This window comes from Ostrea edulis, chromosome 6, assembly GCF_947568905.1.
Source record: "Ostrea edulis chromosome 6, xbOstEdul1.1, whole genome shotgun sequence".
NCBI classification, from domain to species: Eukaryota; Metazoa; Mollusca; class Bivalvia; order Ostreida; family Ostreidae; genus Ostrea; species Ostrea edulis.
Window position 1 is genome coordinate 53,848,051 of NC_079169.1, and position 17,947 is coordinate 53,865,997.

The 17,947-nt window shown below is 33.6% G+C and overlaps 1 protein-coding gene across 6 annotated transcripts in view; it reads right to left on the reverse strand.

Moving 5' to 3' along the window:
* Window positions 1-1,933: 1,933 nt before the first annotated feature.
* LOC125667742 (F-box/LRR-repeat protein 2-like) overlaps window positions 1,934-17,947 on the reverse strand; it is a 32,338-nt gene continuing 16,324 nt past the window's right edge. For 4 of the 6 annotated variants that reach the window (XM_048901365.2, XM_048901364.2, XM_048901363.2 and 1 more), the window contains exons 7-16: window positions 16,307-16,375; window positions 14,417-14,512; window positions 13,114-13,240; window positions 12,399-12,473; window positions 10,612-10,742; window positions 9,213-9,273; window positions 8,896-8,940; window positions 8,104-8,160; window positions 6,855-7,067; window positions 1,934-4,474 (exon numbers count right to left, since the gene is read on the reverse strand). In XM_048901365.2, the coding sequence (XP_048757322.1) occupies window positions 4,367-4,474; window positions 6,855-7,067; window positions 8,104-8,160; window positions 8,896-8,940; window positions 9,213-9,273; window positions 10,612-10,742; window positions 12,399-12,473; window positions 13,114-13,240; window positions 14,417-14,512; window positions 16,307-16,375 (982 nt within the window). In that variant the 3' untranslated portion in view covers window positions 1,934-4,366. Of the gene's footprint in view, window positions 4,475-4,864; window positions 5,156-5,385; window positions 5,490-6,854; window positions 7,068-8,103; window positions 8,161-8,895; window positions 8,941-9,212; window positions 9,274-10,611; window positions 10,743-12,398; window positions 12,474-13,113; window positions 13,241-14,416; window positions 14,513-16,306; window positions 16,376-17,947 lie in introns of those variants that run through there. The other 2 variants (XR_007367341.2, XR_008795872.1) reach the window with 2 other exon arrangements.

The following is a 17,947-nucleotide window of genomic DNA, read 5'->3' on the forward strand; positions in this document are numbered from 1 at the left end:
TAATAATTTATCATGAGCAACATTTCAACGTGTGTATATGAGAAAGTTCCCTTCAAATGCTTTGAACACACACACACACACACACACACACACACACACACACACACCTATATATATATATTTACAAAACGAACAGCAAACTGGTTTTATTCTATTCTATTATCATTTGTTTTTCAATGAGCTAGTTAGGACTATTCTTTTATATGAAGATTCTCATAAAAATACATAAATTGTACAATGTCAATCCTGTTTGTGTATCTTCGTGCATAAACGTTCTTGTACAATTTGATAGATTGGTATTTTTTTCTTGTGTGCCAAGATAAGGTTTTATCATTTTTTTCTTAATTTTTCATTCATATATACATGTATTTTATCTTGTTAATAAAATGGTTAACCCATGACATTTTTCTTCCTTTATTTGGTATACCATTTTCAAACTTTCACTGAAACAAAATATAAGAAAAAATAATAATAATGCATTAACTAGATTTGTTTAAAATGACTTTTGAGACGATGCTTAAATATAAGTAGTCTGGCGCATGCCAGACCCAATTTCCGCTACGCTATATTAGTCTGGCGCATACCTGACCCAATCTCCGCAATGCTACATTAGTCTGGCGCATGTCTGACCCAATTTCCGCTACGTTACCTAATGTAGCGTAGAGGAAAATATGTCAGGCATGCGCCAGACTATATCATGTAGCGTTGCGGAAATTGGGTCAGGCATGCGCCAGACAAGGAACGAGTGGGCCTCGCTTGTTGCTAAACGTGGAACGGAAATTATTGTATGCAATAATGAGGAGGTCAGCATTTTGTAAAATTAAAGGCTTATTATGAAAAAGGGAAGCAGAAATTACAGATAGACTCGGAATCCACCGTTTCATATACTTTATACTAATACAATTATATGTATTTTAAAACCGTTTTAACTTATAAAAATTGTTTAAGCAAGCGCCTTTGGGTACTACCCGCTTTTAATTGTAAATCATGCAGATCTTGGGTCCAGTGTACGTAGCTTTATATGTTGCTTCTGCTCTTTTTATCTATACAGCATTTATGTGGTGTGTTTGCATGGCTCAATAGATCTTTCTTTTCTAGTTTATTTATTTTTTAGTTAATTCCGTCAGCAATGAATTTTTATATGATTAATTTACTACCATTATTGATTTTAATTATATTTAAATTATTTTCAAAATTCTTATACTATTTAACCAGCTTTTTTCTATTTGAAATAGCTTGCACTTTTCGCAATATTTGCAACAGTTATTGCGAATTATATTGAATTTTAATGATGATTTTTATATACATTTACTCTTGCTTGTAGTATTTTATTTCTTCCTCTGAATCGTATCTGTATATTCTTGCACGAAATGTTTTGTTTTATTTTGTATTCTTTTGTTAATCTGTGATATGTCTGTGTGTATGTGTAAACGCATGCTATGTGTCTTTGTCTTTTATATACATGTATGTGATAGTCGGTTAAAAGGCTCTACAGAGCTTGTGTTTGATTTGTTGAATGTATATAGTGCTGACTTTAAATAAAATTTACTTTACTTTACTTTCCCGACTTTTTAAAGTAATGATGACCTTGTGGCAGGCCTAAAGGGCTAGGAGTTGGTTGGTTACAGCCCCTTTTCTTTGCTTGAGCATTTTTAGCAAAACATGTCTTTTTATGCCATTTTGGGTTTTTTAATTTTTTTTCTAGACCCACCCGTGTATACCAATTAAAAAATATGCATCAAGATTTTTTTCTCTCTCTGTTTTGTATTAGCAAATCAGACATTGCCCTCGGTACATGACAAACTAAGCAGAGTTTACCTATATCTACCCAAATGTTATATCAGCGAGTAACCATGGTTACACAATACCAACACTCAACGGAGGGACATACATGTATAATCTAAAACTTTTAATCAGGAACTTAAAGAAGTAGTGATAATAAACTTTTTATTATCGACAGACATTAAATTGCACATATACATAATATTAATTCAATTGTAATATTACAATATCACAGCTGTTGTGGCAACCATTTGTTACCATGACAACGATACACCGTATCCTAGGCAGCCATTACTCTGCTTACATAACAATGACGTCAGATGATCTCTAAAATATGTGTAACTTAAGCAACAAGCAGGTTAAAATATAAAATGAAAATAATAAGTTTCCAAATCGGGGAATATTCCGATAGTCAACAACTTCACACTGAGCTGCTTCATTCACACTCGTGAATACTATTCATCCAGCTAACGTTCGAATTGGGTTAGCAGCATTTATAAGCATAATTGTAGCTCCGCAGTAACAGATTTTCATGTTAGTATTTCAGTTCCCTTCTCGAAACAAAAGCCTCATATGAAATGGACGTCTTATCAATGTTTTCAGTGTTGGGGGGAACGGGTAGTTATCATTTCACAAACAATACAAATCCAACACAAAATTAAGGATTCATGATTGTGAAAAAAAAATACTGAGATTCTACCACAAATTAAAAAAAAATCAAAAAAAACCCAAAACAACAGCACATATACAATGTATCCATCGTAAGCATATACAGAGCACAGAACCTTCATGGGTTACAAACAGGAGACAAGATCAGTTTTGCTGAATTATTGCAGACATTACTGGTTGATTATTAATGATAATGACCTACTGACCTCTGTATCAGAGTGCTTTGTTCCCTTATACCACCATTTTCTTTTTTACTGTTGAAGCAGGCAAAAAACAGTCATTAGTGCTCATTGTCCATGTACAGTAAAACATGGTTATACAGAACCTCCAAGGGGCAGCCAAAAACAAACTTTGTTATAGCCAATAAAATTTTCCTTATTTTCCTCTCATAAGGGAATAAAAATTACTTTGCAATAAACGTAAACTCGTTATCAGTGTATTTATTATAAGCATGTTTGTCATAAGCATATTTTACTGTATATAGATACTTGCAAGTTTTATAATTCATTGGGGCAGACTTCAGAACAGCGAGATCAATCTTACAACTTTTAAAAACAATATGCTAAACTTGGTGATAGGGCTTTATGAATTTAACTGTCATATATAATCTGACATCGTGAAACATTTTGAATTTTTAAATTGCAGTTGTATTAAATGAAAGCCTATGTTCAGACTGGTAACCGATGACAATAAGGCATGATCTGTCTCTAACTGGAGAACACACAAACACAAAAAATGAATTTCAGTAACAAAAAACATCATCCAAGTGTTTCAGAAACACCAAACAGCTTACCAAAAAAAAACTGGAGTACACAGAAGTTGGTTGATATAACAATAAATTCGAAATTACCAGCTCTCTGTCGGCATCGAGCAACTTCTCACAAAATACAACATATTCACTAAACAATACAACTTCTCTTACCCCCCAATGAATACAATAAATAAATAGTCAAAAACGAAAACCATTCAACAATACTACAACTGTACTGAATACAAATCTTGTACTATGTAAAAGGAACTGATTTTGTAAGTGCCTCTGTCACCCACATGATCAACGTATAAGGGAATACAGCCTAAAGTGGACTATGGTTGGAGCAATGCATTGGACAAATCACGTAGAATTGAAATGTGGAGTTGTTGAATTGCTATCGATAATATCAAACAAAGAGAGCGTTCCAAGGAAGATGTGTTGCTGTTGATGACATCACTCATCATGGTACTGATCAAATGATTCTCATGTAAAGTATACACTTGCTATATATTATATCTCTTACAAAGTTGTAGAGTGTGACAGACAGACAGACAGAACAGGCTAGCATCACTATGATTGGAAGGCAACACAATAAAGCTCTGCAGACTGTAATTGCATGCTCACAATGTGATTTTAACACTTAATGAATGAAAGAAAGAGAGAGAGAGAGAGATCTGTTTGAAATAAAATCTGAAGTCAATGTAACACATGGCTCTGCTAACAAAATACAATGGTTGCTTAAAACACCTTTCTTTAAAACAACAGCAGAAAGGGTGAATGATTTCAGTGTTACATATTTTTTGATTTCAGTCTTTCTTAGTTTTCATCCACCTAGAAGTTAATATTGGAGGCTCCAGTACAACTCGTATTAAGAAATCAGAAAAAAGACAAATACTGATCAACAAGTTAAGGCCAAAGCTATGCTCAAGTTAAAGTTAGTTAACAGGTGAGGCTTTATATAAAAAAAACAAGTTTTCTGGTGTTTTAAAATAAAGTGGCATCTCCTCCTCTGGTCCTTTATACTGTTCCATACAGGAGATACTCCTGGGTCAAGGAGAGAAAGATGAACAAAGGCATCATGTCACACGATTATCACACAAACTGACGGTTCTTCAAGTCTCATTGGACACAATGACAATTTGTTCCCATGGCATAAATTCGTTATCAAAGAATGACACAGCATTTACAGTAACGTTGTCTACCGTTACCCACTGCAGGGGGCGGGGTCACAGGGGCAAAGTATGCGTGAACTTTGATGTTGGGAAGTCTAGTCTGAAAAACAGAAGAAAACAATTCAATAGTGCCGTGTCAAGCATAGTATGAAATACTACTTTAATGAGTGAGGCCACATACATCCTGAACATGCTCCGGATTACCGATTGTAAGAATGAGTTCGGCCACATACATCCTAAACATGCTCCAGATTACCGATAGCAAGATTCATCCTTGATTTTTAAAACTGGTACATTTACACTCTCAGGCAAACAATATCAATCTTATACAGTTGGGTAGATAACACATAGCAAGAAGCCAAAACTTTAAAACCCTATCATGGCCCAATTTGCTAACAGATGTCATGATCATAATGGTACTACAGGATTCTCAAGTTTCATTAATCAAATAAAAATAAAAATGCAGAAGAAAATTATCCTATGTCTTCTAAAAAAAATTAAAAAAAAAACTTTTCAAATAGAAGATAGTGGATTATTTTTTTCTGGATTTTATTTCAATTTAATCAATAAAACTTCAGACTCCTGTAATTGTATCCATGTGTTTCTTCCATATACCCAGAAGTCATGGTGTCAGTCTACACTACATCAGCATATCAAATGTACCCTTGAGGTTCTTGAGAAGATTTATCCCAATTATGTCCCTTGTAAAGGGGCACTACTCTTCATTTTTGTGCAAATCTGAATCCTTGTAGCCTAGGGATACTTTGTGCCAAGTTTGGTTCTCGAAAAGAAATTGAAAATATGAAAAATTTATGAACATGACAAACACAAACAAATTTTGATTGGGAAACTTAAACTCAAGTGAGCTGAAAACTTTTGCAAAATCACATGGAGCATCAATAAAATTCATCAAGTTTTTCAAACTACAGTATTTCATTCATAAATTTATCAACAGCTCAAGCTAGGGTGACCCTAACATTGTAGGCCTTAGACAAGGATAAGCACCCTTACATTTTATCATGCTTAATAAGGACAATGTTCTTTTCAGGTCAAATTGACTTAGGTCATCTGCTCAACATGATGAAGTCAAATGCTGGTGGGTAGGTGGACAGGCTCTATTAACAGACAAACCATTAAACACTGCAGTATCACAGGACACCTGCTAGTTCTTATTGATCAGATCAAAGCAAATAAAAATATTGCAGACTGGAATCAACCAGCCTTAAGAATAAAATACTCTTCAAGTGTTAGATTTTCCTTTTGAAAAATGGTGAGAATTAATTTGACAGTCATAAAATGAAGATCTGACACAAAGCAATCAGCCCTAAAATTTCTGATTTCATTTTGTGCTAAAAAGTGATGAGAATTGATGACAACACAATACTGTGGTTTCATCAATATTCATTGTCAGAGCACCAATTTTTGTGGATTTCATTGTTGAATTGATCCCTGAAATCAAGTGTTCATCGATGTTTGCTGTTTCCCAATCCATTTTGATTTCTTATGAAGAAACCTGTTCTGATATAAATGTTTCGGAAATAATTCATTGCAAACATAGCCAATAAAAAGTTCAAATTCTCCCCATTACTATGATTAGCACTGAATATTTCGTATACTTTGTTCAATAAAATATTTTGTATGAATAAATTAATTTATAGTGAACTGAAACTTGTTGCCACTGTTGATAAACATATATAGAAATTCAAATTGTAATCATATCAAATCATGACTACAATTAGAAAAACAATTATATATAAAAAAAAAATTGACAGCTAGTTTACACAATTCCAGCCTTTTCAAGCCCTTGATAATAAGCACTTTCCTCTATTCCATTGTTTCATGGGTGCTAATGACCAAGCGCATGTGGATAGGCTTAACCACTTAAGTGTGATGATCAACCAGTGAGAGGGTTCGGTATCTCTCAAGAGACCTATGCCAACTTTCTATGCATACCACCGCAAAGTTTATCATTGCTACATGCCTGCACAAATAAGGGGACAATTCTATTCCCCACCACCATTTGCAGCAACTTGGGGCTTTGGTGCACCGACTATACACCCACGTTTTATTTTTCACTAAATATTTTCTTATTACCAGGTTAAATTAATGTGAAACTTGAATATACATGACACTGTATATTTATAATAAATTCTATTCGAATAGTTTTCTTTACAATCAGGTTCGGCATGGGCATTTGGAATACTCTGCTATTTGCTTTATGTAACAGTAAATATACAAAGATAATCTGATTGTGCAATGTGGTAGCTTTTGTTGTTAAGATGACCCTGCCCACAAATTTGAATATCCTCAACATAGTGGAATTTGCTCCATCAACGAAAATTGATGCTCACGAATAATAATGAAACCTCAGTAAGTTCCCTTTGTACATGCTCTAAGCTGGTCTGATTGGTTCTGTGTTATTACATACAATAGTCGCTATATCATTTTCATCATTCCACTGTTCAACAAACCATACGTACTCGGAGTCTACGAATCGCAGCTTTCGTGATGAGTTGACAGTCATACAATTCTATCCGCTCCAAATTTTGGCATCCCGTTAAATGTTCTAGTGATGCGTCTGTGATTAATGGACAATTGTCCAGCTCAAGAATATGTAAATGTTCAGTGGCACATGCACCAGATCCAACATGTCGGATTCCTTCGTCAGTTATCAACTCACAGTGGGATAAAGTCTACAGAACAGAAAGTACTCATCAACATTACATTTAAATGCTTAAAATCATCAATATCCAAGAAAAATCTAAATTTGGATAGTTGGAGGTGGGTGGGAGTCAAAACTCCCCAGGGGTGCAGGAATCCTGAAATTTGCAATTTATGACCTCCTTGTTTCAAAGATGCTTCATACCAAATTTGAAAATTTACAATTTTGGTAAAGGACAACATCCTCTTTCTAAATATCCCTTTAGTTTCAATTTAGGATCAATAGCACTATGGAAGACGTTATTTAAGTGTTTACACATAAACACTATATAGCAAGTTTGCCCTCCTCCCCATGGGTCAGAACCCCTACCCCAGGGATCATGAAATTTAGTTTTGGTAGAAGCTTCCTTGCTCATCCTTACTATATACTCACTTTCTCTGCTAGATGAACAGGTGTAAAAAGGCCCCTTGTTGGGATGGGCTGGGGGGGGGTGTCATGAAATTTACCATTTCTGGTCTCCTTCAGCTACTGATACTACATACCAAATGTGGTCAAGATTGGCCCAGTAGTTTCTGGGAAGAAGTTGTTAACGGACGCTGGACGCAGACCAATAACAATAGGTCACCTGAGTGACTCAGGTGACCTAAAAATATCAAAACCTTGCTACATACATATCTTCAATACCCATACCCATACAAACACTTTGTACAATAAGAAGGTCCTCAATTGAAAATTGGGAGAAGTTGGCCGGACAGATTATGAACCCTCCATTTCATATTAATTTTTCAAATACAGGGCAAAATTCCTGCAAAAAAGGTTGAAATGGATCGAACTAAATAAAGTGACCCACAAAGCTACAAGGCAAGTTTCAATGAGTGTGATAAAGACAAAGAAATGAAATTAGAAACAGAAAACACTGAACAGACAGACGAACGTACAGACATCGCTGTACCATAATATGTCTCGTCTAAAGACGAGCATATAATAACTATATACCTAGATTATCATATAGAGAAAATGATTGGACTAGTGGTTTGAGGTATTTGCTATGAAAGACACATGCTTACCAGTGCACTAATGTTGGGACAAAAATTGGCCAAATAATTTAAGGTAGCATCTGTTATCTACAATTAACAAAATAATCATTACATCAAAAGTATTAAACACATAAAAAATCTCAACATTTTATTATTTAGATTTCCAATGATATTGCCTTTGATATCTTTACCAATTGAAATGATACATAGTCATTTCTTCATGAATGTAAACAATGTGCATATAAATCTTGAGAAATCTAGAACAACTATTTAAATGACTAGGAATTCCATTCCAATAGAAATGAAGTAAAATGTAAATTTAAAATATAAGTTTCATTTTTGAAAAATACATGAGGGTATGAACAGAAACGCTTCACACCAGCATACTTTATGAGGTATACTGGCGTAAAGTGTCACCGTTTATGTCCTAGCTGATTGTATTTTCAAACATGAAAGTTATTTCTTAAAAAGAAATAATCATTTAAACTGCACAGATAAATCCATTTTTCCATCTTGAATGAGAGGACTACATTACCTATACTTGTTAAGAATCCTTTAAATGAACTAAATGTCTTCTTATTTTAATGGGATTCATATTTCTGTGCCCTTGATAATAATCATAACCGCTAATTTAAAGCTTACACTAAACATGGATTCATTTATCTATTATCTTTGAGTACAAGGAAAATTTAACATCAGCTATGATTGTTTGAAATGAATACACAAAGAAACTTGCACACTTACAGTATTCAATAGACTAGTCACTACAATGTATACGTATCCATAGAAACCAACAAACAAATCACCAGATAAAAATCTTACTTGTATACATTCTTCTAGATCCATTTTCTCCAGTTTATTACAGTTCTACAAAAACAACTACAGTGTAGCAGCATTCAGAAATGTTACGTGCATGTTGGTTATCAGTCATGAGACTTGGATTATGTTTCTTGTAAAGCTTCAAGAAACTTTCTATAAAACTTTATTTTTATTCTTTCTTTCTGTAATTGTAACATAAGTTCTTGATCTATTATGTTAAATATATTTCATATGCAAAAAAAAACTTTCTTAATCATATGTTTGACTTGTAATGCTGGCAAACAGCCCGATTTTACGCTTTAGACTGAACAGTACAATACCCGTGCTAATGCTTGAAATCCATTGTCAGTAAAATGTGAACAACAAGCCGCTTCCAGAGTTCTAGAAACCAAACAAAGACATTTAACATACTAATATCTTATACAATGCACACTGTGTACAACTGTAGCATTTAATAAATTCCTCAAAAATAAATGTACTCCAAAAAAAGTTTACTTCTAGCAATTTACATCAATAACGTTTAAAATTGCTGATCACATAAGCTATTGTTAGAGTCAGTATAAAAACTATCCTGACAAGACTAATATCTAACACATCCCCCCTCCTCCTCCGAGCAGGAACATGTTTATTTTTGTCTTCTTTCCTATGGCCCCATCAAAACTCTTTAACTTTTGATTGACCTTGTCAAATCGAATTTAATTCAAGGTCATATCACATCATACGATCATTAAAAACCTTTTGTGTCAAGTATGATCTCCTATTGTTTCTTGATTACAAACTCATTGCTTGAACAAAATTCTTAAGACTACCATTTACCTTGACTAGGTCAAATGATCTTTATTTAGGGTCATGACACATTGTCTAGACAAAATCAAATTTTCTGCCAAAAATGACTTTCTAATGTCCCTCTAATATTCCATTATAAAATGATATAAATTGTGACACAATTTCTTGCTAGTGGTCTTAATAACACGGACCATCCTAAGCGACTGTGTTATGTACATGTATGAGCCCCTAACTTTCTCCAAGACAAAACTGGACAAATACAGCCCCAAACCAGCCCCTCAGAAAATCGGTTCTCCCTGAATATCAGCCGATTTTCAAAGTCCTGGCAGAAATCTTAACATTTCCTTACAAAGTAAGTCTTACAAAACCAGCTACCCCTGAAAACCGGACATCGGCCACATTTTAAAGTACATTTGTTAACAAACATGTGTAATTTACCCTTATAATACCAGCCACTTATTCTGTTATAGATTTTCAGTTTAAAATTAGATGATTTCAGCGAGAATATTTTTTGGTATTTATAATTACCTGTAGGTACAAGTGGACTAATTTGATCTCCACAGATAATTGATCACAGATCACCAGAACAAAGTGAACAGTACCTATTTTGTGAATACATGTATTGAGATAAAATGTCTAAATGCAAAATTCTCGGTAAACCGGCCACCCCTCTAAACCGGCCATTTTTTACGGTCCAAAAGCCGGCCGGTTTAGAGAAGTTTCACAGTGTTTCTTAGTGGGATGGACAGACAGTAGCAAGGTGGTTCCAATATACCCCCTCCCCAAACTTTGTTTCCTGGAGGTAGGTATAATTACAATGTAGCTTTTGGCCAAAAATCATGCCAAGGTTTTCATCACTTCCTCAGATCTGTAAAAGAGGGTTGTATCTAATTCATTCATTTTTTTATGTTTTGATCTCTCTGAAGGTCCTACCTGATATTTGGACAGCCATGACCCAGTGATACCAAAGAAGCATCTGTTAGACGGGCACAGTTAGATATACAAATAAATAACAGCTGGTTACAATGCTGGCCCACTTTGTGTAAGGCCTCATCTGTAATACTCTGTAACAAATACAAATACTGGCTTAATACAGTGAAACCTGTCTAATCTGACTTGTTCTGGGAGACAAATTTTATGTAAGATTATACAGAGTGTCAGATTATACAGTATGACAGATTATACAGTATGTAAGATTATACAGTGTCAGATTATACAGTGTGTCAGATTATACAGTGTGTCAGATTATACAGAATGTCAGATTATACAGTATATTAGATTATACAGTGTGTCAGATTATACAGTGTCAGATTATACAGTGTGTCAGATTATACAGTGTCAGATTATACAGTGTGTCAGATTATACAGAGTGTCAGATTATACAGTATGTCAGATTATATATACAGTGTGTCAGATTATACAGTATGTCAGATTATACAGTATGTCAGATTATACAGAATATCAGATTATACAGAATGACAGAATATACAGAATGTCAGGTTATACAGAATGTAAGATTATACAGTGTGTCAGATTATACAGTATGTCAGATTATATAGTATGTCAGATTATACAGTATGTCAGTATGTCAGATTATACAGAATGTCAGATTAAGATACAGTTAGATTATACAGAGTGTCAGATTATACAGAATGTAAGTCAGATTATATAATATGTCAGATTATACAGAATGTCAGATTATACAGTATGACAGATTATACAGAATGTTAGATTTACAGTAAACTAAAACATTGTTAATTGTAAACATTTGCTACAATGTGTTTTAGTTTAACACATCTTAAACAAGAGAGATAACTCTCATCAACAATGCTGAGAAAGTCATGAGTTTTCCTTTTTCAGGTAAGTCATCATGCTTTCTAGCTTGGTTTCAGGTCTTTTGATAATTACTGTAGCTATCACTATCATTTTGCGAGGCTTTATTTTCACATGGATAAATGATGTATTCATTCACAAGACATAACTTTTGTGCTATTATTCATTGCTTAAAGGGACTGGTTCACGATTTTTGATAAAACTATATTTCATTTTCGATGGTAAACATTGAAAATATAACTCATTTAATATTGACAGCCAAAATTTTGACCTTCTGAATGCAAGAATTAAAGCAATATTTTAGCCTTAAATCTGTGTTATGTAAACAAAGACTCGAGTCTTTTTATGTATACAAACAAACCAGTGAAATATTGATTTTTTTTAATATAAAGCATCTTTATTTTGCATAGTCATAAATTTTAACTTTTAGATGACACATTTACCCCAAAACTGCTACGAAATGTGAAAGATATAATAAACTTAGATTGATATCCATTTCTTTTGACAATTTCATAAACAATAACATACCGCAATCTTTGTTTACAAAACAAATAATTAACTCTCTAAAATGAACTTATTTGATAATGTATAACCTTAATATTTATGTGAACTCTTTTAAACACATTAGACAGTAGATTTTGATCATTAAAAGTGAAAAAGAAAATTTGGGGGGAAATCGTGAATCAGTCCCTTTATGAGTTTTATTCACAAGAACTAAATTTTTGCGAAATACCAGTCTCGTGAAATTACATGTAATTTGTAAATAATGTTTTCGTGAATAACATGTGATTGACAGTATTTACAAGATCATTTAGAAATAGGCAACTCATTCCACTGTTTGTCTGACTCTAAGTAACGTTTTAGTCTACTGGAGAAAATAAGCATACATTACATCCTTGTAGATCTAATTTCTCAAGGTTATGACAGTGTTTTGCTAAATGTCCTATTCCTGCATCTGTGACCTGAAAAAAGACATAAGTACGGGTTAAAGCATAAAAAATTCTCTTAGGATTATTAAAACGACAACATTGACGTAAAAGCTTTGTTACTCACCTTTCATTTGTTTATGTATTTGTAAGTATTAATATTTTGCTTTGTATTTACTAGAGAGAGACCTTTTAATAAATAAGTGTTAATATTTTGTTTTGTAATTTACCTGAGACAGATCCTTGTACATGCAAATGTTAAGATTATTACTTAAGACAGGCTTTTGTACAGTGTATATGTAAATGTTAAAATTATTCATGAGACAGACCTTCGTATATGTGAATGTTAAGATTATTCATGAGACAGACTTTTGTATATGTAAATGTTAAGATTATTCATGAGACAGACCTTCGTATATGTGAATGTTAAGATTATTCACAAGACAGACCTTCATATATGTAAATGCTAAGATTATTCATGAGACATTTTGTATATGTAAATGTTAAAATTATTCATGAGACAGACCTTCGTATATGTAAATGTTAAGATTATTCATGAGACAGACCTTCGTATATGTAAATATTAAGATTATTCATGAGACAGACCTTCGTATATGTGAATGTTAAGATTATTCACGAGACAGACCTTCTTATATGTAAATGTTACGATTTTTACCTGAGACAGACCCTTGCCGATATAGGTGTGAAGATTATGACAACCTTTGGCTAGCGCCTCTAGCCCATCATTTGTAATCTTTGTGCACCAAGATAAATTTAAAACCCTTAGACTGTGGCATCCAACCCTAGGAAAAGAGAGAGTGAGAAGCTTTGATAAAATTACTAACATTATTTCCATTAGGACTGGTTTTCAGTCCCATAATTTACAAGCAATATCTGCTGTCTCTCCAAAAATATCATTTTACCAATTAAAGCTTTTGATGTTACGGTTTGTCTGAATTCAGTGTGACTTTTTCTTCAGTAAGACATGCAAGCTATGTGATTGCTCGTCTCTACAGACACATGCAGAATTACTGATACGGACTATCTACAGAGACACGTGCGGAATTACTGATACAGACTATCTACAGAGACACGAGCGGAATTACTGATACGGACTATCTACAGAGACACGTGTGGAATTACTGATACGGACTATCTACAGAGACACGTGCGGAATTACTGATACGGATTATCTACAGAGACACGTGCGGAATTACTGATATGGACTATCTACAGAGACACGTGCGGAATTACTGATACGGATTATCTACAGAAACACATGCGGAATTACTGATACGGACTATCTACAGAGACACATGCGAAATTATTGATACGGACTATCTACAGAGACACATGCGTAATTACTGATACGGATTATCTACAGAGACACATGCGGAATTACTGATACGGACTATCTACAGAGACACATGCGGAATTACTGATACGGACTATCCACAGAGACGCATGCGAAATTACTGATACGGATTATCTACAGAGACACATGCGGAATTACTGATATGGACTATCTACAGAGACACATGCGGAATTACTGATATGGACTATCTATGAATGCGCTGTCATTCACCTCACTGGTTATTTTCAAATATTTCATGCTACACACAAGTCAAAACTTTTAAATAATGAAAATGAGCAATCATGACACTACATTGAGACAGACAGTACCATTCAATCAACACCTCATTATATCAAACGTTAATGTGGAGTAAAAACTAAAACAGTTTCCATGTCAATGCACCCTGTAGGTATAATGTATTTCTTGATAACAGAGCAAAATAAAAACAGTTTCCTTGATGCGATGTGACAAGATGTATAACAGATTTGTGAGACTCTAGTCAGAAAGAGTTATGGACATCTTTCTCAGCCAGACAAACATGCGCTTAACAAAGATATCCCCAAATATCTGCCACGCCCCATAGGTAAACAAGAAATAACAATTATGTACATGTAAGTAACATTACCCCAGAGCTTTGAGGGACTGGTTGGAGATCTGCGGACATGAACTGATATCAAGGGAGACTAGCTTGTGACCATGGTGTCCTAAACTCTCGCACGTCCTGAAATATAAACTCAAAGAATTAAGAATGGCAAACACCACTCAATCATAAAACAGTTCTAATTCCACTTGTTTTAAATCTCTTCAAGAATTTTTCACTTCAACTGAGACATCACCAGCTGTAGGTGAAGTATCGCAAATTTAGACCTATGCTTATAGGGCTGTTTAATGTACCAATGCATGCTGCAACATGGGGTGTCTGTTCTTAAGGTCACATCATAAAGACTCGCATCTAAAAACTGAGTGTTTGGCAAAACCAAAAGGAGCAATCACGAACTATTTTAACACCTTAGGTTCGATTCTACAAGTGGAGCTTGAACTCACGACCTCATGGTCACGAGTCAAACACTCTACAGTGACCGGTTAAACAGTTCACATACATATATTTTTTTATTTAAAAAACTAAGAGACCCACTGGCCACAATTGCTCAACCTACTGGCATTTTCTATAATAATAGATATGTATCAATCTTAAACATTTTGCACACTTATTTATTGAGCTCACACTTTTAATTCCTTAACCATGAAATGCTTCTTTCCTAGTTTTGTTGTATAAAAAAGGTCAATGTTTTACAGACCTGTACAAAACCAGACAAACTTTAATATGAAAAGGGAACTCCTTCAGGTAAACACAACTAACATGACTAAGAAATTATAAATCATTTCATATCTTTTACCCAAAAAAAATTTCTATCCTGAATATTTTATTCAGTATAGAAAGTACACAGCAAGTTCCTTTGCATGAACTTACGTGTCAGTGATGTGTTTACAATTATTCAGAACTTACGTGTCAGTGATGGGTTTACAATTGTTCAGAACTTACGTGTCAGTGATGTGTTTACAATTATTCAGAACTTACGTGTCAGTGATGTGTTTACAATTATTCAGAACTTACGTGTCAGTGATGTGTTTACAATTATTCAGAACTTACGTGTCAGTGATGTGTTTACAATTATTCAGAACTTACGTGTCAGTGATGTGTTTACAATTATTCAGAACTTACGTGTCAGTGATGTGTTTACAATTATTCAGAACTTACGTGTCAGTGATGGGTTTACAGTTGTTCAGAACTTGCGTGTCAGTGATGTGTTTACAATTATTCAGAACTTACGTGTCAGTGATGTGTTTACAATTATTCAGAACTTACGTGTCAGTGATGTGTTTACAATTATTCAGAACTTACGTGTCAGTGATGGGTTTACAATTATTCAGAACTTACGTGTCAGTGATGTGTTTACAATTATTCAGAACTTACGTGTCAGTGATGTGTTTACAATTATTCAGAACTTACGTGTCAGTGATGTGTTTACAGTTATTCAGAACTTACGTGTCAGTGATGTGTTTACAATTATTCAGAACTTACGTGTCAGTGATGTGTTTACAATTATTCAGAACTTACGTGTCAGTGATGTGTTTACAATTATTCAGAACTTACGTGTCAGTGATGTATTTACAATTGTTCAGAACTTACGTGTCAGTGATGGGTTTACAATTATTCAGAACTTACGTGTCAGTGATGTATTTACAATTGTTCAGAACTTACGTGTCAGTGATGGGTTTACAATTATTCAGAACTTACGTGTCAGTGATGTGTTTACAATTATTCAGAACTTACGTGTCAGTGATGTGTTTACAATTATTCAGAACTTACGTGTCAGTGATGTGTTTACAATTATTCAGAACTTACGTGTCAGTGATGTGTTTACAATTATTCAGAACTTACGTGTCAGTGATGTGTTTACAATTATTCAGAACTTACGTGTCAGTGATGTGTTTACAATTATTCAGAACTTACGTGTCGGTGATGTCTTTACAGTTGTTCAGGTTCAGTTCCTCTATGTTACGACAGGATTGGGCAAATGTCCTGCAAACAAACAATATAGCTCTAAAGTCCTTATGACAAATTTACAATCAGGACACAAGTTTTAAACACTGGGATTGTGCTCTCTGTACCAAACTTATGCAACCTGTGTCACACATTGATTCTTCTTATAAATAGGAAATCTTTTTTTCTTCTCATTTCTAAACTTAATGCTTATTCTTCAATCTAATTAAAATTAGATGTTAGATCTGCTCATATACTCGTTACACAAACGTAACGAGTATGTGAGCGGATCTAACATTTAATTTTAATTAGATTGGTTTAATCTTATGAATAAGAAACCTTTTCTTTTTATTTTAAGCTTATTGATTAATCTTATGAATAAGAAATCCTTTTTTCACTTCTAAGCTTATTGATTAATCATATGAATAAGAAACCTTTAAACCCTTTTTCTTTTCACTTCTAAGTTTATTGATTAATTTTATGAATAAGAAACCTTTTTCCTTTTCACTTCTAAGCTTATTGATTAATTTTTATCAATAATAAACCTTTTTTCTTTTCACTGCTAAGCTTTTTCATTAATCTTATGAACAAGAAACCTTTTCTCTTTTCACTTCTAAGCTTTTGATCAATCTTATGAATAAGAAACCTTTTTTTTTCTTTTCATTTCTGAGCTTATTGCTTATTCTTATACCATTATTCATGTGAATTTTGGTAAATTCAAGAAAAACAATATCAGAAGCTTCTTTTGTATTCCTCTACTGATTTGACCTGGACAAAACTTATTTACTTTTCTAGAAGTGACTTTGTCCTAATGACTACATGAAAGGATCAATTCATATTCATAAGGCATGAATATCTCAAAATTTTCTGCTCCAAATATATGATCTGTACATGAGTTACAGGTTTTACCCAAATGAACTAACATGGTCAAAATTACTTTCAGCTGAGGTCATGTAAAACCATTATATCATCCGAAGCATCTTTGTCAAGTGCAAGCATCTTACCTCTCTATGCTGCAAACATTTGATAGTACCGAGATAATGCACAGAATAATCATTTTCAAAAATCTCAAAATAGCCATAAATGTCTCAAAAGTTGAAATTGTGAAGAGCACAGGTTTCAATAGTAGACAATATTTACCACAAAATTTGGGAAAATGTAAATCAATCTTGTCTGACAATCTCAAGACAAAGAATGAAGAAATTCTACAGCTGAACAGATATGATGGTGTGTTTGTGTGTAATAAAATAGTCTGTACAATATTTCAATAGCATGGTATTGATTTTACAGTCGGAAGCCATTTTGTTTAGTAACGGAACACAGAAGCATATTTCAATTAAATTGGAATTGAGTGTAATCTATCATAGAATTTTTTCTTATCACGAACTGAAGCCTGAATGAATTTAAAAACATCCATCATTCTACAGTTTAATTGTCTATGCAGCCAGAAATGTACAATATTGGTCTCAAAATTGATAATTCACCACAATTAATAAATACTCAATTCAACTCCTTCATAGCATTAAGGAGTGAGATCAAAAGATTGATGTCGGATAAAAATAGAAATTCAAATAGTTATGGGGAGGGTGTGTAAAAACTCCTGTAAGTTTC